Consider the following 23539-nt stretch of genomic DNA (forward strand, 5'->3'; position numbering starts at 1 on the left):
GGACAAGCATTTCTGTTCACCCGAGTGAGTGCATTCCCACACGCTATGCCTTTGGACACCACAGTAAGTCACTGGCCAGCAACTGCTTCACACAGCCAAGCTAGCATTAGGCTTTCATACAGCAAAGAAATTACCACTCCACTGAAGAAATACATAAATACAACGCGTGATCGTCATTATGGATGAACTGACTCAGAGCTCTGAGAAATAGACCTAAGCCCCTGACCAGGGCGTCCCGGTTCCCCTGCCAGCGCACTCCAGAGCCAGCCAGCCAGGAGAGCCTGCGTGCGGAGCTCCCACAGCACGAGCCTCGCAAGCATGGCTCCAAACGCCAGCAGCTCCTCTGGATGAGGACACACAAGTCACGAGTGGGCTGGAGAACAGCCCTGGACAACTGCTTTGGATTAATGCACAAGGAGCGCTGGAGGGAGGAGGGGAGCTGCTGAAGACAGGCAGTTATTTAAACCAGCTGCTAACCTGCTCCACCATGTACACAGTCTCATACATTTGTTTAGGCTGACTCGAAGCTAGCAGGCATCCAAGAGTTAAAGCACACAAAAGACATCTATACAAACACTTGCCAAGAATCTCATTTTCCAAGCACAAGCTAGTTATTGCACAGATGGCAGAAGAAGGGATTTCATCTTACTTTTACATTACATGCTCTGCCTCTTTGCTTCTAAACTCCCCAATTAACGCTTCTGCAAGAAGTTTTGAAGCTGTGCACGGCCATGTATTTATCTACACACATTCCCTTCCCTCCCTACTGAGCTCTGGGCCACAGGCTAAGCTGTCAAGCCAAGTTTCACCCCAAGCAATTTTTAAATGCTCATCCTATAAATCCTCCAAAAAAGGGAGTTAGTAATGGAAATGCTGACGGAGACTCAAAGAGACAGCAGGGCAACTAGATCATCTACTATACATCAACTTCATTAGCTGCAGACCCTTCTCTCCTTCACCTTCATTTTCCATTAGTGTACTTCAGCTAATTAACACACAAAACCCATGAAACATTCTTACAGTAGAAGGCAACATTTGGCCCCCAGCCCAAATCAACATTGAGAAACTTCAACATCCTCAGCCAGACATAGTAACTGTACCAGATGGAGCTAACGTACGGCTACGAGCAGTGGTGAAGAAACTGAAAGAACAGGAACACATGGAAAAAATCTGACCATTGAAAGAAGGATGAGCAACAAAGTTGTCTTACCACTTTCATTTTTCTCTATGACATCCACGACCTCTCCAGCTTGGAGGCTGATCTCAGAGTTCTCCTGCTTCTCATAGTTGGACACCACCACATATTGCTCCAGGATCATGGGTTCGGAGCTAGCATCAGCACCTGGGGAAGGGAAAAAGCAAGCTGTAAGCCAGCTTCCAGCCATGGCTCCTCGAGAGCGACCTCCGTCCATCCGAGTCACAACAGGCCAAGTTGTCACCAGAGCCAAGCAAATCAGCAAACAACCTTGGCTCGCAGCATATCCCCAAATGGCTGGCCATATAGAAATAGCCTCCTCTGGCCCACAACCCAGCAGCACAGAGGGACATTGGAGAGAAGAGGAAGAAAAAGGGGAGGAAAAAAAAATGTTTTGGGTTTTTTTTTTTTTTTTTTTTTTTTTTGAAAAGGAGCCGAAAATACAGTGTTTTAGTCGCAGAGTTTCATGATGGATTCTGAAAGTAAACCTCTTCCCAACATGGTTTCCACAATCCTTGCTCCCATTCAGTGAGAAAAATCCTGGGCAGAAGCAGCATAAATCCACAGCTGAGCCATCCCCCCAGTAAACCAAAAGAAAAACAGCTCTCCCCTTGGCGTCTCAGCTCCTTCTCCACTCTAAAGGCTTGAGCTGAAAGTCAAAAGGGGGCTGTAGATGCCAATCATATTCGTCTGCACTGCAGCCCTTAAATAGAAACACATGAGCGGGATTGAAAGAGAGGGAGGTGGGGTGGAGGGAGAGAGGGGAGGGCGGGGAGGAGTGTTTACTTGAAACAGAAGAAGAAAAAAAGTTATAGCGCCAGATCCTTGCTAAAACACGGCCACCCCCTGCCTGCCCCCCGCCAGCTCCGCGGTTCCGCATTCCCCAGTGCAGAAGCAGCCTCGGAGCAGAGCACAGCCCAGCGTCCCTGGCCAGGCACGGTGCGTCCCACTTCCCTCTCCATCGCCCTTTGGTGCCTTCTTGGAGCTCTTAGAGACAGTCCTCCCTGTTTGCTTCTCCTTCGTACTGAAGGTTCTTGGCTGTCAGAGCCAAGAGCAATGACTGCAGGCTCTCATACAAACACAGAAGAAAAAAAGTGCAAATAACTGTTCTCCGTTCCCCTGCTGCCCTCAAGCTTTTCTTGGGCATTTTGGTTCTTTTTTGAATTTTTGAACCTCAAAATCAAAACTGTACACCCTGGGAGGAGTCACAGGGCAGGCACACTGCTGCTCCAGGCATGGGGGAGATCCCAGTGCTGCCACCGCTGCACGGATGTGGCACAGCTCTGATGCAACATAAACAGCACATACTCAGCTCCTCCAAACACGGGCACCACAGCACTGCTTCTGTCTGGAAATTGCCTTGAAAGGTCATGAAAGCCTCAAAGTTTCTTAATTTTCCCTCAAAAACACATTCTTCAAAGCGTCAGAGCAGAACAAAAAGCACCTTGGATTTCTGCGCTAAGAGCCACCAGACACAAGCCTTCATGCAAAACTATTTTACAGGTTTCCTGAATTGCAGCATTGTCTATAAAGGCAGAGCTGTCTGGACCAACAGTATATCATACATTTTACACAGTAAAAGGCAGTTCCCGTCTCTCTAGATTAAGATGCAGATGGAGAAGGGAGACAGCAGCAGATGTACGGCCTGCTGAAAGTCCCATTTCACGTGACGGGGGCAGAGCCAGGAGCAGACTCCAGGTCTCCTCAATCTCTGAAGACAAATTGGCTACAAGAGACAGGAAGGAAGCAGCATGGTCTGAAGCTGTCCACTGGACAAGCTGGGGGACTAATAGCTAAGCACAGGATGCTCAGTGTTGCATTGCAGTTCCAAAAGCAGCCCGCATGTATGTATTTGAACTGCAGATGCAAACTAATTCTGCAGACAAATAATTAGCATTCCTGCCAAAAGAGAGATAAAGAGTGCATCAGTCATTAGAACAGCATCCTGTGCAAGGAAAATCCTTAAATAAAAGCAATTAACTTAACATTTTCCTGAAAGGAAACACTATCACAATGCCTCCCTTTGGACTGGTCTTAAGAAATCCAGAAAATTAGATGACTTCCGTGCTCCCTAAGCCTGCCTCTGACTGCTCTTATGTTCCATAGGTTAACTTTCTTTAAAGAGGAGTCATCTCCTCCTGAAGTTTGTGTTTAAGAGATTTAGCTCTTCTGTGGATGGCTGAACCACAGCCAGCAGCAGGAACAGGGGAAGAAAGCAGTGAACTGACAATATTAAGATTTATTATACAGTTTTTCACCATAGCTGTTCACTCTAAAGAAGCATCATATTTCTGTTCACAATGAATCAGCCTGATTTGTGTGCTCTGGTTTAAACCAGCACTAATTGGGTTATCAGGAGTGTGAGGAGATGCCTTCCCCTGTTTCTCTGCTTCCCACACAGTCCCTTCTCCAGTCTGGGAAGGGGGAAAAGCAGCAGCACCTTTCTTCACTTTATTTAAGCAAGCAACGCCTATAGCCCCCACTCCATTTTTGCCCTAGGATTCTCCAACTAAAACCAAAAGCCACCATGGCAATGTATTTATGCACATGCAAAGAATTCAGCGTGCTTAGAAAGGCAGAATGAGGGACCAAACAATCGCAAAGGGAGTAAAGGACACTCACAAAGCTATATGCTGCGCACACACACCACATATGTCTTCTCTATCTCCTAGGCAGTAGTCATAGGACAAAAACCACCAGACAGCAGTGCCTCTGTGGCAGGAGCAGTGCTCGTGTGGTACACGTGTCCCTGCTGGGAACAAAGCCGGGCCATGGCCGGAGTGCAGGCTGGCAGACATCCCACACCAGCCACCCATGCTGAGCCAGGGACCGTGTGCCAGGGGAGTGCCCCAGCCAGCAAACCCAGAGAAGGAGCACTGCCAACCCACTTCCGCAATTCTCTCTCTAAAAGTAATAATAATAAAAAAAATTTAAAACAAACAAACAAACAAAAAACACAAGATGCAGTCAATCTGTATTCACATATCTGAAACTCAGCAGTCTACCCTGTCCTGGCTTAGATAAAGCGTTCTGCACAGGAGGACTTCTTTGTCACTACGGCATCTGGTGCAACACTTACAATTAAGAGACTGTTTTAACAGAAGCTGGCTTAAGTGTTACAAGACTCCTGTTAAGGCAAAAAAAAAAAAAAAAAAAAAAAAAAGCCACACAACTCCTTGGTCTAACAAGTAATCAAAGTCAAATAAGCCTGTTCATTTACAGCTACAGCAGATCATCTCACCCTGCTTTAAATTTGGAGTGCTGCACATGGCCACGTGGAGGGTAACCCTGCAGTTCCTGAAGTGATGCCCTCCCAGGATCAGACACTGTGCAGTGGGAAAGGCTTCAACAGTAAAGGAAGGAGGAGAGCTGGAAGAGACAGGAACAGCTTCTCCCAGTAATCTGAAGCCTCGCACGTTATCTGGGCAGGCTGGTTTCAGCTGTTCCATTACTCCCTTCAGACAGGCACAAACTTCAGCCCTTCTCAGTCCTCCACCCCGATAGGCATCTTTAAATAAACGATGCGTCAGTGAGGCTCAGGATCCTCAGGATCACACCTGCACACCATGAGCCCCACGGAGCAGGGCAGGATTCCCAGCAAGCTCACATGCACACTGCAATGCCCCATGAATATCACAGCACCACTTTTGGAAAGCCTTTTCAGTACAGGCAGGAGGAATGGAGAGCAGAGGGTAGGATAAGGCTGACGTGCCAGGTAAAGCTCCCTTCCAACCCTCCCCCCAAAAAAGCAGAATTAGTATTACAGTTCAGTTCCAACTTGCAAGCCCTCCCGAGAGCAGAGCGCATGACAGATTGCTGGCTGAAATAAGAGTTTGCTTGCCTCTCCGTTTATTTTTGCCTCGAGTCCGTTTCCTGGTTAAAGTCTTGAGGATAGCCCTCCTCCTCTCCATAGGGCTCCACTTTACAATCCTCCCGCTCCTCACCTCTGAGATTACTTTCCCAGGGCTGGGCAGAAATGTCATCGGAGCTTGTCCATGCCCCCAGAGCTGGCACTATGAAGTGACACTGTTGCGCCCTGACCCCCTCTCCAGGCAGCAAGGAGAGAGCATCGTTCCTCCCGCAGTACTCAGAGCCCAGCGACTGTGGGACAGCCTCCTAAATAAGAGCACAAAGCTCCCGTTCCAAGTGGCTCCTTCCTCCTCTGTGTTGCAACAGCGAAGACCTATGATGGTTTTGCAATAGCCAAAAATTAAAACCACCAAGTGGACTCCAAAAATAAAATCATCTGGATATGGAAATTTGAGACTCCTGATCTTTGCCAGAGTACTCCGTTGTTATCAGGCTATAAACATGTCTGCTCTTTTAATCCATACAGCGTGCTGGACTTTATATTGCACTTTTATGATTATCAATCAAGTGTTTACAGATTCAGACTAAATGATGTAGGACTGGGCTGGTCAGTGGAAGTTCTGAAAAGAGCCAAAACCACAAACGTTCAGTGAACACCACGAGCATGAATCACAACTGAGTAACCAGCTGGCAGGTAGTCCTCCTTCCCAGACCTGGGCTGAAGCTGGCACGTTCCCCATGGGCACACGCAGGGTTTGCATGCGGGCACTTGGCAGAAGGCACCCCAGTGCCTCAGCTCACCAAGCAGCAGCACATCAGAGTTGCACACTTTCCAAAAGGAACTGCAGTGGCTTACATCTAGAGCTACGGCTTCTTTTTAAAGCCAATGAAGGGTAACCCTTCATGCATCTCAAGGAAATTCCTTTGGAAAAAGTTGAGAGCAGGCAGGGAAGAAAAGAAGGAGTATCCAGAACAGCAGCAATCCCATTTAAAATCCTCCAATCAGACTATTCCCTCTCAACAATCGCATCCTCAGCTTTAAACACATGGATTTTCTTTGTCTAACTAAAACTCTTACTTTATTTTTTTCCTTATCAGAAGTTCTATGACTCTGTGGTAAATAAACACATTGTATCTGCGTGTTTTCTTCGAGCCCTCTGCCAGTGATACATCCCCAAGTCATTCAAGATAGCCTAAAAATTGGGCTAAGCAATTTTTATCCTGCACATGGCATGAAAAATAGTTTTATATGAAAAGCACATGAGGTTACACAAGAGCTCCGATCCCAGAGTAAATTCAAAAGCAGTTCCTAAAATAACGCACTCCTAGAGTAAGCAGTGGAATGAGACTGACAGAGCTTCCTACAGATCCCCTTGGGGAAAATATGGATTCAGATCAGAAATAGAGAACTTGCTAGGACTACCACTTATACATGCTCTAAAGAATCAGCCCTTGACTCATCTCCTGGATACTCCTGCATACTCCAACTCCAGTCTGTCCTCTCCCTCAGCCCCTTCCCAAAATTCAGGCTCTAATTGCATACCAATGATTCACAGAGGACACTCACAGCGTGTGTCAGTAAGAAAGGGGATCCATCTCTATCCTTTCTGGTAGGCAGGGGTCTCCCCAGTTCTAACAGCACTTTACTTCAGCAGTCAACAGCTCTTGGTTTAACAGTCCTGAGCTCTGAAGCTTCAGTAACATGCATAATAACTAAAAGAATTCAGTACAAATCCATTTCAGCCCCTGGGTCTTAGCAATAAAACTGTTCCGGCAAAATTCTTTTTGTCTCATTACAGAGGAAAACAAATATTTGCAGAAGGATATCAAGCGGGTTATTAATACTCCATTGTTTCTGCAGCTCATGGCCTGAGATCAGCTAGGTAGTTCTTTCTCTAATGACAAAGCCATTTGATGGCGTTTTCTGAGAAGTTTCAGAAGCAGGTGACACTCCGCTAATTAAAGAGAGAAGACTGAATGCAGGATAGGAGAGCTTGGATCTCATCAGTAAGTAACTTAAAGCCAAATAAGCTTGGCCTAAAACCTTATCCAACACACAAAATGTCAATGCCTGAGAGTAACACAGGGTTGAGCACCACCCTTTCAGGGATGACCAAGTCAGTACGCAAACCCCCTCATCCCAAATTAGGGGCCATAATTAACACACAAGGAGTTTCTCTGTGAGCGAGTATTCATATACACACTTTCTTCAAGTCCACATTAAGCACGCACACTTTTAGTGCATGGAGCAATATCTTGCTCGCAGAGCACCTGCAACTCCAGTCATTATCATTCTGGCTACACATGCAGACACCAGGCAGAGATGGCAGCTCCATGAGCCATGTAGAGTCCCTCTTGGCCCAAGAGATTGCTGCTACAAACAGCCATAGGGTGCCCAAGCCAACAGCATACACAGTCATCAGGAAGGGAATATGCCTTGCTATCACAGCAGCAGAAAATAGGCTCCCTCTTGGATTCATCCCCCAGTGAAAGGGATGCACAGTATTTCCTAGCTTTTCCAAGAGGCAAGATCTGGCTGAGCTTTCAAGACCATGGGACAAGTGGAAGCTTTAAGGCAGGCTGGCTTCCAGCACTGCATGTGCCCGAAGCTCAGCTAAACCAGCAGCAAAAACCAATCTCATGGACAGAGCACCAGGAGCAGCTTGGCCCTCCGTAAATGCCCGGCACTCTCTCAAGCGAGCACTCCACTTTAGTTTCTTCCTTCTCCAGAGTGCTCAGCAGCATTTCCAACAGAATCCTGACAAATGGAGAAATTCAGTGCTGACCTTTGCCAACTGGAGCTTGTTAGGATTTTTATTTCTTTATTTTTGATCTGCTGAGTTTTAAGGTAGAGCCAAGAAAAATTAAAGGCAGGAGGGTGAAAGGAAAAAAAAAAAAAAAAGAAAATGTTGAGTCCTCTTTCCACTTCTAGGAAAGTTGGCTTTCTGAACAGCTGTTCCAACCAACTAGGTTACAGGTAGCAACAGTTCAGAAAACTGAAGCATTTTGCACACTGATCTGTTAAACCATTTGTAGATTTTCACACAGCTGCTAGACAGGATCCTCCACCAGGCTGAAGTCACCTATGTACATTGGCACTCGCCCCAGTCACGCTTGATGTGGCAGCACACCCACATTACTCTGCACCGCACAAAGCCAACTAGCCAAGGAATGCAACAGCAGTCAGGTCACCCCCAACCACCCTCCTGGCACATGGGTTGCAGTGATGGCAAGGGAAGGCAGGCTGCCTAGCTGTGCGAAGCTCTGCATTCCTGATGGCCTGCAGTCAGAGACACCCACTACATCCCTCTGTGGCACTTCTCACAATCTGGCAGTGTGGCATGATCTTCTTCCCAAATAAGACGTTAAATCTCCTGGCTGGAGTTTGCATTTAATGGAGCAAGATCGTGTCCTATGACTGGCTTCTCTTCCAGTCTTCTGCATTCTAAGACATGGATTGATACCAAGGATAAAGAATCCAAGCTTGAGCCTTTAACTTCCATATTACAATACAGCCCTCAGCAGGCCTGATCTGAAGAGAACCAGTGTTGGAGCTGTGGATTCATTTGAACAAGAAATTAACTGAATGACCATTCCAATCCAATCCAATCCAAAACACATCATGATAACTGAATGACATGAATTGGAACAGCTTGGGGAGCTAGAGACCTGGGCTGGTACACCAGAAGACTTCTCAGCAGAACTATGTAACAACATTTCCCTTTTTGAGCACTACACAGAGCAATTAATCACTTATATTTACCCTTTCATTGTGCACAGATTTTGAAGCCAAACTAGCAACATGCATTTAGCTAACAGAAGAGAAGGAATTTGTATTGATTAAAGTTTCACCTTCTCTTTCTTCAGAAGGCTTTAGTATTCTATTTGCCATATTACAAACCACAACATAAAGCAGTCCCAAGACATTCAGAAAGCTGGAGAAAACCAACCCTGTATCTCCCTTACCTCCAAACCAGGCCACCTGAGGGCTCCTTGCCATTCTCTTCAAGCAATATCATCTCAACACACTGCCCTCCTTTTCAGTCTCATTGTTTGTCTGAACTCCCAGATGACCTATTAACCACCATGCTTCTGTGATCGAATACTTCAGATATTTTTGGGCAATTATGTACAAATATCAACCTGAAATCAGACCTGTTCTGCTCAGAGTGAACATCCCCCAGGGGTGTACTGAACTTCTTTCTGGGTCAGCATTTCTGATATCGCTGCTGTGTTACTTACTAAGAGCCTCTGCCTAGCAAGCACCCACCCACTGAGGACGGTGGGATTTTGCTCACAGGGTTTGAACAGGACATTGGCTTGGATATTCACCAAATTGAGCACAGAAAGCAGCAGGGGCATTTCCATTCTTCCTTGGCTTAATACCTATGTGTTGTCTTACTGCCCATATCCTTCACAGGGAAGGAAGTATCACAAGCCACGGACTTCAAGTTTGAGAAGGATGAAAGAATGACAATTTTTGCCATTTTTGCATCTTCCTCAGTCTCATCTGTTCCATAAAACACCCTTTCTATATACTGTGGAAAAGCTGTCTTCTCTCCTTTATCCCTCAGTGCAGGCATGGGGCTGTGAAGGCATGTTGCTGCCGGACAGGGTCAGCCCACCACAAGGTAAGAAACTGCTTTGAGCTGTAGAGCTGGAGTTGGGCAAGGGAGATGTCACACAGCAAAATGCCATGTACTGCTTTTGGAAGCATCAGAAGCCAAAAATTCAGCATCCTTGTCAAAAATCATGCATCACAAAAAACCAACACACAGGTACACAACAGATCCTGGATATTCACTGCCAGAGACAGTGAATTCACAGTCACAGAATTCCAAAACCACACACGACATGCAGAACAGCAAGGCACAAGAAATTACCTGGAGCGACACTCTTTTTTGGAGTCTCAGACAAACTGGACATCCAAACTGGAAATCCAAGAAAAGGGCAGCCATAAAAGAAGGAAGTAATTAGAGAAAGAAGAAAATCATATCAGCAAGTTTGAAAGTTAATTAAAACAGATTAAAACAGAAAGGAACATCAACTTTTTTCTTTAGAGTTTGGTCAGCACAACGGGGATTTGCGTAAAGGTCAAGTCATGAGAACTACCCAGGTAAAATAAAAGTTAGTGAACTTGTGAAACTGACATGTAGTTCTTCAAATTTGAAATCTGAGTAAGATACGCTCTGAGCTTATTCCCACTAGGACAGGAAATGCATACCAAGAGACAGTTTGACTCATTAAGCCTCAGACCTGCAAAAGTATTTAGCTTTGCAGCTGTTAATGATCCCCGTAAGACCAACAGGCAACTCACAGAGATGGAACTTCAATACATGCAAGCATTTTGTTACCGTGGAACTGCATTAAGTAATAATAGACATGGAAGAATACAGAGCTCATACAAAGGTACAGTTAAATCACAAATGTTTAGCCAACAAACATGAGGCAGAAACCCAGCTAAAGAAAAAGCTAATACAATTGTTATCAACAAGGTCAAAAGTTTTCCCTGCCCCTCCACAAAATTAGGTTTAAATACTTGTCTCGGGATTCTGGGAACAATCACATTTTCTTGTTTTGTTTGAGTACACTGGAAGCATGTTTCTAAAGTTATCAGGTTTGCCCCCATTTCAAAATAAGAACCAGCAAATATTCCCATTACATGGGATGGTGGAACACAGGCAGAAACACAGGTAGATCCGTTGCTCTAACACTGCCTGGGAGAAGATGCAAGGGCGGGGGGGTGTATTTATATGATAGGCTAAGAACTTGCTGAATTCTGGCAAACAACTCCAAAAAATCATTTTTAAAGTCCACTAGCAATAGTGAGCTCAACTCCGGAATAATCAGTTTAACAGCAGGGAAGATGCACCCTGCAGTTACTGGGAGAGAGGATCAGTGCATACTGGCACCCTTGCTTATTTGACTTGCTACTGTCTTCTGACCCTCAGAGTATCATTAAGGCAGCCAAAAAACCCAAGTAACCAGTTAAAGATTCCTAGTACATACGTGCTTGCGATTTCTCAGTTACAATATAAAGCAAGAGAAAGGGCTTTCAGACATTCCCACTGGAAACCAGAGCTCCAAGAAACACGTTGCTGCATTTCCTCAGCACTACAGGAATAGCAAAATCTTTGAATTTTTCCTTTATATCAGGCCCCCAATCTTCATCATGTTAGAGCAATACTGAAGGTCAGCTAGATTTGGCCTTTGTTTTTCAATAAATTCTCAGCAGTGGAAATACCTGAAAACTGCAACCATCTAGCCCCCAAACCCATGCACTGCACTATAACAGTCCAATACAAAACACATCATGATAACTTACAGTAATTTATTTTGGATTACCATTAAAAAAGGGGCTCTACACTGCTAGAGTGCAACAGGAAATCATCTGGCAGAGTAACTCATGCTCTAGCTTACAAAGGGAATATACAGCATGTTTCTATTACAGACGCAGGGCACAAACGGGAAAGGGTGTGAAGGAGCTGTTGTCAGCAACTTGTCTCTGAGCTTTTGAATAAAATTCCACTGCATTCAGGAAGGGAATTATGAACATCAGTCAGCTGTCAGATCTTTTTCCAGATAGAAGAACCTGAATATTGCAGTGATAAATAATGCAGATGTAATGTAGAAACAACCAGGAAGATTCCAGTTTGCCCCAGTACAAGCCAGAAGCAAAATGCTGAAACAGCCACCAACCAAAAATAGAGAAAGAATCAACTCTGCTTCACACAAGTTTAAGGCTTCCCTGGATCTGCCTGTCCAAGAAGGGAGGGAGTTTAGCCCCAGATTCACAGCAACTTCATCTACAGATACCCACGTGTTCTCTCATAACTGACATGGAACAACGTGCCACAACAACAGCGTAAAAATGTTAGCTCCTATCTATTTCCAGAGAAAGCAAAAGTGGTTTTCTTCCCTTATCAAAATCATAATCTATCTAGACCATAATAAGAAGGCAATCTAAAGCAGTAACTGGGGAACAACATCACTGATCCTGGGGCAGCTCCCCAGCCTGAGGAGCAGCACACAAGCTGCAGCACTTCTCAGCTGCCCCAGCCTGACAGCAGTGAGATGGAGATGGGGCTGCTCCTGAAGCAGAAGGCAGCTAGCATACTTCAGCTGCTCCTGCACATCTGCTTAGCATTAAGCTTCCTTCTTGGGGATTTTTTTTTTTTTTATTCCAAGACGTTTAAGCTCTAATTGCTACCAGCTTCTAAGAGTTCCTCCTACAAATAATAAAAATATCAGACATTAGTGATGGATTCCACTTCACAAAGAGCTCAAACGAAGAGCCATGGGGGGATCTAGGGCACAGGGAGGAGGTCAAGGGCCCCAGATGCGTGCTGCGCCCATGCCAGCAACACACAAACTTTGAACGGCCCCGGGTTTCCCCTTCAGGAGTTTTTCTGGAATTCTGCACGGGGCTTGGAACTGGTTTCCAATGGGATTGGTAACGGTAAACGAACAAACCCTCGCTTCCTGCCTCTCCTCTCCCCCTCTGCTGCACAGCCAAGCGCCGGCTGGTCTCAGATGACTTGGGGGGTGGGGGGGAAATCTCAGTATTTGGAAGGGAAATTAAAAATGCCTGCTCAAAGCAAGCCACTCCTATGGTAACAGCGTTTCGATTCTGCTCCATAACACCAGCCCCCACGGTCCTCACTGTCAGCTTCAGCTGGAGCCAGAACAAACCCCTCTGCTCAGAATTATTTTTAAAAGCTCAAAAGAAACATGGGTTCATAAATTACAACTCAGCCAGGAGCCAAGGCGCTGTGCAGAGTACTGAGGCTGTCCTTGGAGCCACCACACCATCCAGAAATAGCAGCACTGCAGGCTTTGGCAGTGACCACTGGACCCCATCCCTTTGGAGCTGCCCCCACTGAGGTGGGGACCTGGGGATGGGTCAGCTGGAGCCTCAGATGGGGAGGAAAGGAAGGAATTAGAGGGGGAAAGGCTTTGAAGGCTTCATTAAGCCAGTTGCCGTGGTGAACTAAACACAAGAAACAGATGACTGCATTTAGATTTCACCAGAAGCTTTTCTGCTGCCACTGAGACCAGTTTGTTTGCTGCTCCTCCCACTGCTGGCAAGAGAACAGGCGCCAGACTGCTGGGGACTAACGCGCTACTCTTGTGATACAGCCCCACTCATCTTCTTTTAGTAGCAGGCTATTTGTCTTGTGTGCAGCTAGGGCAGAGAGGACTTCAGGAAAACCCACAAAAGCCAGAAGTCTGAAGCTGAACGCACGAGCTCAGTGTTACCACAACCCAGGAGCTGCCACCTCCACGGTTCACATCATCTTACACATCCAGGTGAATTCCAGCAGGTGCAAAGCAGCTCCTTCTCCTCCACAGCTCTCTCAGCAGAAGTTATTGATACTGGATTCCTTTTTTTTTTTTTTTTTTTTTTCTCCCCCAGCAAAATGTTTAAGTGTCAAAACATTCAGTTCAACATTGACTACAGCATCCACTATTTAGTACTGCTGTATGGGCCAGAAGCAACATACAACCAAAGATTCACAGGTTGCATGCAGCTGGGGCTATCAGTTTTCTTTAAACTAGTACACGCACAGCTTTCTATCTTGTTAAGGTAAATATTGCCCAGTAACATTGCTGCAGTAATTCCCAGAGGTTAATTGGATCATACTCGTCCTAAGGCTTAGCATGGGTATAGCTCTGGCCATGTAGCCCTTGCACCAACCCAGCTCCTCAGCTATGCATGGAGAAATCCTGGGCCAAGGACATTTCTCATGGAGGACCTGGATGTAGCTATCTTGCTTTGGAGTGCAAAAAAAGTTTAATTACATAGGTATGACCTGTTCTATAGAAGTTGCCTTCCTTGAAGCCCTACATCAGACATCATCTGGGAATACTGAAATCTCTGAAAAGCTGTGCAGCTCCAGGGTGCAGCATAAAATACTGGGAAAACGAATACAAGAACAAGTTGCTGTGCTGATGAGATGCTGACATCTGAAAGTGACTGCCCCTTTCCAACAGGGATCAAATCCATAGGGCATTAGTGCCCCTCAAGAAGAAGAGCTCAATTAACCACAGGCTGCAGTGGTGAGGTTGCAGCTGAGCATTTTGCAGATTCACTTCACAGGCATTCACCTTTCCTTTCTTGGAAGGATGAAAAGAGTAAGCAATGCAGTCTTACAGTGAACTCAAATTACACTGACTTCCTGAGTAGTCAAAATCAGTGCTGCACTCCACTTCAGAGAACTTCACTGGTGGTCCAGTAGCTGGCAGAGATTCCCCAAACTGGAGCTGGGGGAAGTCAACGCTTTTTCTTCTCCATCAAGCAAAAGGCATTAAGAGACAAACAGGGGTGTTGTGAATTCATCAGTGGTATTTGACAAATCAGCAAGAAAGAGTTAGAGTGGGCTATTCCTTAGAAGTTGTCCAATTCTTCAAACTGGCCTACAGCCTTGCTCGCTGTGATGTTCCCCACGTAGGACAGAATGGAAAATTGAAGTTAAGCCTTCATTTCAATCCTGATTTTGGAGGTCAAGCACACCAAGAGATTGGTATAAATGCGAGTGCCCTGCTGTTGCCCTAGATGCTCAGGCAGGACCTTACTGCCTAGAGCAGGTAAGGAATCACAGAGGGCCAGGCTCCATCCTGACTTCTCCCAAGCTGCTTCCTGGGGTTTGGCTTTCGCTTGTCCCCTCATCGTTTCCTTTCTGCCCTGCCAACCAAGCTTGGGGACAACTTCCTCCTCCATGCCAGGACACCATCTCTACCATCAGGAGCAGAAAGTTCAGTGAGGACCACCCAAAACCATAGGGTTTGCTTCTGCTTTTCCATCTACAGCCAGAGCACTATGTTCACTGTTCCCCCATACACTTGAAACTCCGTGAAATTTCCGATTCCTCACATCCATTGGTAATTCCTGTAAGCCTGTTGTCACATTTCTCTCCATCAGCCCCTGCTCCTCTGTCTGGAGCCTGACACTGGTTAAATGAGAATAACGTCCTGAAGAATATAAGTAACTACTTTTAACATTGACTCTGCATTGGTCACAAGCATAAAACAGCTTGGAAAGAAAAAAGAAGAAAAAAAAAAAAAAGCAGATAAACCTCAGCCTGAGTTGGTACCATTTTCACACATCCCTGGCTCACACAATTAACTCATTCAATTAGGCAAACAACAACAGATAGCCAGAGAAACAGGAGAATGGCACAGAAAGGCTACAAGTGTTTTGATCTATTATTTCAATCTCCACTGCCCAAGGCATATTGTTTAATTGTGCCATTGATGTTTCTCCCTGCAGGCCCCAGAGGGACCTACAACAAAACCAATATTTGTGCCCAGATCTAGGATGGGCCTGGTAACCACCCTGTCTCTTGCCACAGTGGCTTAAAAAAGCTTCCCTCGTTCTTATGACTGCAGGACATTAATACAGTGTGTTCCAAGCAAGCTTTTTTTTTTTAATACAGATAGTATTTGAATGAATATAGAGATTTAAGTTTTTCTTTCTCTAGAACACAAGTAGTCTCAGTCCGAAGTAAATCTCTCATCCCTGCAGGATGCCTTTCCTACATACCTGAAGCAGATCTTCACCTCTACTTCACACATTATCTGTGGATGAGGCAGTACCTTAAAGAGCTACACTTAACAAATATCTGATTAGTTGATAACCTGTGATATCTTCCAATATGCAAATTCAGCCAAAGTGCAGATGATTTGACAGCAGGCAGTAAATAAGACCTTTAATTTCAGTCCAGCTCCCCAGCCCTCCTTCCTTCCCTCCTCTCCAAGCAGCTTGTGCAGTGCAGATGCCTCAGGAAAAGGGGCTGTGCACAGGGGGGGCAGAGGACCAAGCTGCAGCCAGGCTCCTCGCCTGCCCAGCTGAATGCTGCAGACCAACGTCAGCCTGCTCCCACTTGCCACGTAAGCAGAGCTGCCTGGCGCATGCTGGACCCACACACGCTGCTTGGAAAATGTTCCCATCTGGCTCTCACGTGACTCGAGCATGCTTCAGAAATTCATCATCTGGATAACTCGCTCCTACAGGGAAGAAATCCACAACCAGAGAGTCCTTTCCTGAGCTGCAGGATGAGAGGACCGCCTGCTCCGTGCGCAGCACAGCACTGTGCTCACCAGCTGCACTCCAGCAGCCTCATACAGCCCCCTGTCCTTTCTAAAAGCACCCACTTACAGAAAAACGAGTTCCAATTTCCTACCCTGTTTACTTCTGCAAAAGCCCATCCTAATCCCATTTGAACCCAGAAGTATACAAGGCTCTGCAGTTCTTATACTGGCATCTATAGTTTGCATTAAGTCTTTCCACACAGCAAGCAAAGACCACTTCCCCTAGGACTGCTGTGGTCCTTGCACATACAGTTCTGTAGGAGATCCCAGAGAGCCCCCAGCCAGAATCAGCCCCTGCTGCAGAGCAGCCCTGCTGCCAAGCAGAGCACACTGCAGAATGGACCTGACCAGGCAGCCTGCCTGAACTGGCAGCAGGATGAGCTGCACACGTCACAGTCCCTGCTGAGTGCCTTGAAGTAATGCTTTTGGCCATCTCCATAAGAGCCACTTCATCCAGAGCAGATTTTGCATGTCATGTAGCTAGCCCAAATGTGACAGTGAAAGTTACGCCAGGCTGAGTTGAAGTCACCCCAAGCTCTGCCCCTCAGGCAGTCAGGCCCCACACTTACATCCCTGCCAACCAAAGCCCATCAGCTTCCACTGCAGCAGGTGCATCTCACCTGCCTTACGTCATGTAAACCAAAGCCTGACAGCACATGGTTCCCTGGGTGTGAAAGAGAAAAAACCCACGCAAGCAGTGGGTTTTTTCCACACAATCTGCCACTTGACAGACAGAGGAGGGAGGCAGGACAGGAGCAGACAGAGCTCCCTAAAACCAGAAGATCCATTCCATCCCCAGAGGCACTTAGAGAGTTCAGGTTGTCCATACAGACCACACCTTATCCTTGCAGCCCAGCTCTGCCCTGAACTGGGAAGCTCAGAGAGCACAAACATTCCTCTCCCTAATCCTGTGCTCTGTCCCCACACTTCAATTTAAAAGCCACACAGCTAAACCACACAAGGCACAAACAACTGTTCTTCTCTTACCCCATCTTCCACCCTCAGCACATGGGCCATCCAGAAAAAGACAGCAGGCCCAGACATCCAGCAGGCTATACAGCTCGTCAGCAGAAAAGTGAGGCAGTGCAGAAAGAATAAGGTTTCCTATCTATCTGTTCTTCAGCAGCTGCAGGCACAAGTACAAAGCATTTTAATTTAAATAGTGATTTCAAAAATGCGGAGCACAAGAAGACTGAATGGCAAGATCAGTTTACTTCTACCAGAATACTACAGAATTGGAGAGGGAATTAGGCTGGGCAGGGTCACACATTGCCCAGTGATGCAGAACAGCATCACATGTACTGTGAGGAGATGAAGGGTGCCTGGCATAGCCAAAGCTCTTCCTTGGAGCCCTCTAAGCAGAGAGCAACAGCTTTGCTTTGGGAAAGTGCAAGCGTTAACAAGCAAGAGCTATCATGTTGCTTCAGCTACATATTAGCTCACAAACTAGTTAAACATAAAATAAAATTAAAAAAAAAAAATCAAGTAAAAAAGTAAGCTGTTTTGGGAATTATTACATTGAGCAAAAGCTAGTAAACTGAACAGCAGTTACAGTTCAGCAAATTCTAAAGTTATTCATCATGAGAAGAGGGAACTCCGCCATCAAGAACTGAACTGGGGATGCACATTAAGACCATTTACTACTAGGCTCAGACTCAGGAAGTACATACCCAGTAATTACAAACTAAGCTTTGTTTGGACCTTTGTTGCTATGCTTCTGCTTACTCTATCCATCTTTTATTACTAAATCCCTTTATCCTCCTTTAAAAAAAAAAAAAAAAAACAAAAAAAAAACACTATGTGAGAACCAAGATGTTCTGCCAGAATCTGCTGTTTTTAAATTCCACATGATAATTAGTACATACAGCCAGGAAGGTTAATCATACAATGGGAGAAGAGGTCCCAGGTTTGATCAAGAGGAATCCTGCCAGTACTTGTGAGGGTGCAGAAGAGCAGCAGCAGACAAGCCACCTGCTCCAGCCATTCCCATCAGCACGGGAACAGCAACAGAGCTGATCCACCATGGCTGCTGCCGCACTGACTGACTGCAGACAGCAATGCAAGTAACAGCACGCGCATGCAATTCATCAGCACACACACAAGAGCACGTGCCTTTGTCCACAGGGACCATGTTGCAGCACAGATCTCTTGCGAGGATTAGGACACCAAGGCCAAGCTACGTGCTTTACAATGCTGCTGGGACCCTGCCATGGGCTTGGACAAACTTAGATTCCCCATTTGCCACCTTAAAAAAACAAACAAAAGCCTCCCTAGCTTAAGCTTTTCAAGAGGAAGTTTGGGGAGACAGAGCTAGAGGTGAACAATGAGAGCAGAATGACTAACATTTGGGTTGAAAACCACACCATACCTTTGCTGTGCTATCACCTGGGCTTGGATTCATCCAGCAGTAACCAACTGCCTGTCTCACTGCCTACACACTCAGCACTGGTAGCCACAAGATATCTGCTGCAGTTACCACCACAGGAGAGAGTTGCCTCACAACATGATTTACCACTTTACTGGATGTATTTTTTGACATCTTTAGTACCACGCTCGCAGATTGGGCCCTTCAGAAATGACATATAAAAGATTAAGCTCTACCTCTTGGGTCAGCTCTAGGGACAGGCAGAAACAGCTCCAGCTATGCTGGTCCAGCTAATGGCTCACACATTTGCAACCCTGCTGAATGATTAAGTACAGAAGGGCTAGCACACACCACTTATTTTCTCCATATTACCTCAAAGGAGGCAGTTCAAACTGAAGTTAAGAAAATAAAACTCATTTACAAAAATGAAAAAGCATGCAAGACATGCCATGGAGCTGTAAGGGCAGGCTGGATGTGTGGTGTGACAGAGCCAAAGAAGTTAAGCTCTGGAGGGATGAGCATAGCTCAGCTATAAACCCAGGAAAGAAAAAGCCAAGAGTTCAGCCATTTCTCTTCATAATTACAAAGAAAGTGGACAAAACCCATCCCTGATAACTCAAACAGCAATTAAGGCATCTCCCTAAAGCTGACAGAACGTGCCCTCAGTGTGCAAGCAAGTTTTCCTTAGAAGAAGAAATGAGTAAAGACCCAACTCCTGCTTGCAGCCCAAGGAACAGCCCCACAATGTGACAGGCCATAAGGGCCGCAGTACTGTTACAGCAATCTGCTCGTCTTTCCCCTGGAGGCCCCACTTCCGTAGCTGTTGTAATTCTCAACTCTACTTAATCCTCCCATTGAGGGAATATTAAAGAGATATCAATAAAAAGACAGTCTGAGTGGCTTCAAACAGACATTAAAGTTTTTATTTACATCCTTCCTCATTTTAGGCTACAGAAGGGAAAAGAAGCAGATTGCTGTCTGGGTGCTGCAGTATTCTGCTTGTCCAATAACTGAATGTGGGAACAGTGCTGAAAGATGCTTCTCTCTGCCGAGGAAGCCAAGCTTCATCAACAGCCCCACCGAGGCACCACTGGCTTGGAGCAAGCTGCTAAGCTAATGCTCTGAGTGCTCAATTACAGGGGCTGTTTAAACAGACTACAGCTGGCAGGCTCAGCCAGAGCATGGCCAGCTCAATGCAGACAGGATCTGATCAATTAGGGAAAGGAGACACTGTGGTGCTGATGGAGCCATAAACTTCAAGTTTATTTCCCCTCACTGTAGGGACATCCTACCTCACAAGAGCAGGGGGAGTGAGCAAGCAGTGGGGTTTCTGTTATGCTTTCAGAAAGGGGGTGGCCAGAAGGGCCTTTGCAAGCAAACACCAAAACAGACACAAGGGCTTGGCTGCCTACAAGGCAGGTGGCAGAAAGATTCCTTAGCACTGAAAGCTGAGGTGAAGCAGCATCTTCTGCTATCTGTAATCCCACTGTAAGCAACGGGAACTCTCTCAGTAATAGATGAGCATGAAGACTGAGTGTGGAAAACCCGTGGAAGCCATGTCACCTCTCTAATTACCACCAAACGCCTGGTTCCAGCTGTTTACTCCAGCTTTATGACCAAAGATCTGACAACAACTTTGGCAGTGAACTACCAAAGAAAAATTCTCAGCAAGGAAGAGGGCTAGATCGTCATACTCCAGGAGTATAAAACCTGTTATAGCCAGCAACAACCTAAGGGAGACAGGAACATCTTTGAGGATAAACATCCTGAAACTGGTTTCACAAGCCACATCAGGATTGGCAGATGTCTCAAGGGTTAATTAATTCACCATGCACAGATGGTAGCTGGTAGGGTTTGGAGAGTGGATTAACCTAATTTGTGGTTTGTAATGTACCATGCAAATATCCATTACGAGATTCGGAGCAATTCTGCCCTTATTTTGATTTGAGGAGAGAAAACCACACATTGGATGACTGCATAGAAGTAATGCCTATTTTGAGTGACAAATGAGTTGCTGTTCACTTGGTTAATGGCAGTGACAAATCAGTCTAAAAAGTAATCCCTTCCCTTTTTGCTACAGAGGGACTTGGGATGAACCCAGATGAGATCGCTTGCTGTGGTTATGCAAAACATGTCAGCCTTAACCGCTCCTCACAGTTGTATCGAGGCCTCCTCATCACTAAGGGAGGGACCTAGAGCAACAATTCAATTGACTGAAAATAAGAAGGCAGCTCTGCAGCATGTCATATACAGCCCTACCAATCCAAAGCAACAGCCCACGTGGCTGCTCAGGCCATAGCAAATGGCCATGCCTACGCAGAGCCCAGCTGCTTCAGCAGAGCTCCAAGCTGACTGCAGGTTAAAGCACTTATAATTAGATCATAACCAAGGAAAGGGCTGTGTTTATACAGCACTTTGCACAAGAGGAAGCCCTGGCTCAAGGCTGGCATACAGAGATGCTGCAGATCAGCACAAGACTCTTCTGTTTAGTTAAGTTAAGGCCATGCTGTTGCACTTTGTTCAGAACGTCCCCAGATGTTTACAACTGCTATCAGCTGCAGTGATAAATGCATCCCTAACTCCTATTAAACTCTGAACTTCCCCAGTTTCTCCCTGCTTTAAGGGCTCACCACAGGACTAGCTAGAAATGCACTCATTGGCAAGGCAGAGGTCAGGGTAGAGGCAACAGTGGCTATCAGAGGCATTCCCCAAATGTTTCTGCCATCAGTCACACTCATGCCCTGCCTTCCCAAGATGGAGCAGCTGTGAGATTCCTACTGCTCACAGCTCTAAATCTCTTCCCAGCATATCCTTGGTCAAAAAAAAAAAGGTATTCTCAGGTCTGATCTGTTGGAAGGTATTCAAGTGTCTATTTGTACCATTTAAGATTGAGAAGTGTTTGCACCTACAGAGGAAACTGCATTTCAAAGTTATTAGTTATCTTTAAAGGCTCTTCACAACACAGGCTCGGAAGCTGTGTTCATTCACCCCATCACTAGACCCAGTGTCATAAAGCTGCTCTTTGTTAGAGGCTGTAACCACCAACTCTCTTGGCATATTCTTTGGCTTGTTGTATGTACACTCCCACGACATCAAGCTCCAAGTAGAATGAAGCCTTCCCCCGCCACTCTAAAGACAAGCAAGAAGATGGTTGAGAACAGAGTCCCTTTATATAACTCACTTTGGTCAGACTGCTGCTTCACATTCCTCTTACAGTGTAAGTGGAGAAAGAGCATCCCTAAATCCCACTGCATCCAAGCCCTGGCTGTGCAGTCAGCCACCAAGGGGCAGAGAAGAAGAAACTCCCCAAACAAGACCCAGCAACACATGAGGGTGGGAGAGCAGAGCAGGGGAGCCCAGCCTCGGGGATTGATGAGCATGCTGTTTGGGATGCCTCAAGGGGAACAGACGGCATCCCAGCTGTACTGATTCAACTTAGTCCCTCTTCCCTCAGTGTCACAATGTATCAGCTCCAGCTTCTCTCCAGAATGGAGGAGTAGCAGCTTCTCATCCTTCCAAAGCAATCCCTCACACATCTTACAAGAGCAACACTGCAGCTCCTGTACACGTCAACTTGTGCACAGATTCCAAAGCACTCAGTTTCCTTGTGCTGTTCTAGGTCAGTGCTAAATCAGGTTGCCCCAGAGACTTCAGCAACACATTTCAGCAGTCTTTATGTGGCCTTAAAACCCCAGTGCTCTGCACAGGGCACCGTGAGCCAGGATCTTCTGCCTTCAACTCTGCCTTCTGCATACTCTCTCACACCTTTACAGCCTGCCCCTCTAGAGAAAATGCTTCTGCACATTTAATTCACTGTCCAATTTGTACAAACAGTGCAAAGTTTATTTAATATTACATGCTAGAAGTACAGTCACATCTCTGTGGACGGGCCTGCCTAGAACTGCAACCCAGAAAGAAGTCCCGTAGGAAACAAGGAAGTTAAATGTTCTCTGGGTTCCAGTGCTCCACCTGCCTCTGATTACCATCACCCACCTGCACTTATGGTAAATTTAAAGGAACTCAGGAGGAGAGCACCACAAGCACCAGCCTGCAAAGGGAACAGCCATAAATGCACAGGATGGCAGGGTCAAGTAACAGCTTGCATTAGTGTACCACTTAGCTTATTACAGGACTGCAGCGTAAAAGCTCTCATAATTAATAAATCAATCTAGGCAGTGACATTCTTTAAGTTCAGTAAGTTACATTCCCAGAGATTCAGCCATTGCAGCATTTCTTTATCATCATCTCAAAACACAAGAGGAAAAAATCCTCCCCTCCTCTGCACATAGGCCAGACTATTCCAGGGGTTGCAGAGGGTTTCAGGGGCCTCTTTGGATGCCCTGGATGCGATTCAGAGCAATTGAGACTACAAACAAAGTCAATGAGAGTTGCAGGTGCTCAGTACTGCTTGGGAGAGTGAAAAAAAAGAAAAAAAAAAAAGGGAAAGAAAGAAGCCCTATCACATCCAACTCAGAACAGCCAAATGCAGAGGCCCATAATCACATTTCCCTGTTGAAAACATATCTGTATAAATCACTAAGAGCTATAAGGCAATGGGAAAAATTGGTTTTATGTAGCTTCAGATCAGGATTTTATAGGACATTTGAATCCAGGACTTAAAAACAAAATAAAGAGCTATGGCCCTTGAGTCAACCCTAACCCAGAAACAGGCAGTGAGAACATTTTGCATTGAAAGCTTCAGCAGATCCTTTTGGTCAGGCAAAAATAAGATTCAGACACAAATAGAAAAGCATCCTCTTCCTCTTCCCTCAAAAAAATACCTCCAACTCTTAAACTACATTTTTACTTAGGTAGAGATTGACTTAAGAAAAAAAAATAAAAAGAAATGTAACCCCATTAGCCTCTTAGACTGGAGAAAGAGCTCTATAAACACCAACATTTTAATTGCAATACAATGTAAGATGAGTTTCTTCTTTTCAGTGGAGCAGAAAGAATTTGATGCCTGGCTACAGCAGGTTTCAGCAATGAAAAGTTAAACTGCTATATAATTTCATGCAACACAAGGGAAGGTTTAAAAAGGAGGGGAAAAAAACAATCCAGTTCCCTCTATAATCATA

General features: G+C 45.8%; 1 protein-coding gene across 2 annotated transcripts in view; it reads right to left on the reverse strand.

The window, feature by feature from the left end:
* SH3PXD2A (SH3 and PX domains 2A) overlaps positions 1 to 23539 on the reverse strand; it is a gene marked incomplete at both ends in the record, with an annotated part of 225476 nt that overhangs the window by 56025 nt on the left and 145912 nt on the right. Inside the window, 2 exons of one of the 2 annotated variants that reach the window (XM_079536100.1) lie at positions 1211 to 1342; positions 9889 to 9936. In XM_079536100.1, coding sequence (XP_079392226.1) covers positions 1211 to 1342; positions 9889 to 9936 — 180 coding nt within the window. The remainder of the gene's footprint in view (positions 1 to 1210; positions 1343 to 9888; positions 9937 to 23539) is intronic. The other variant, XM_079536101.1, reaches the window with a different exon arrangement.

The sequence above is a fragment of the Tetrao urogallus genome, assembly GCF_951394365.1.
Source record: "Tetrao urogallus genome assembly, chromosome: 5".
In the NCBI taxonomy this organism is placed as follows: Eukaryota; Metazoa; Chordata; class Aves; order Galliformes; family Phasianidae; genus Tetrao; species Tetrao urogallus.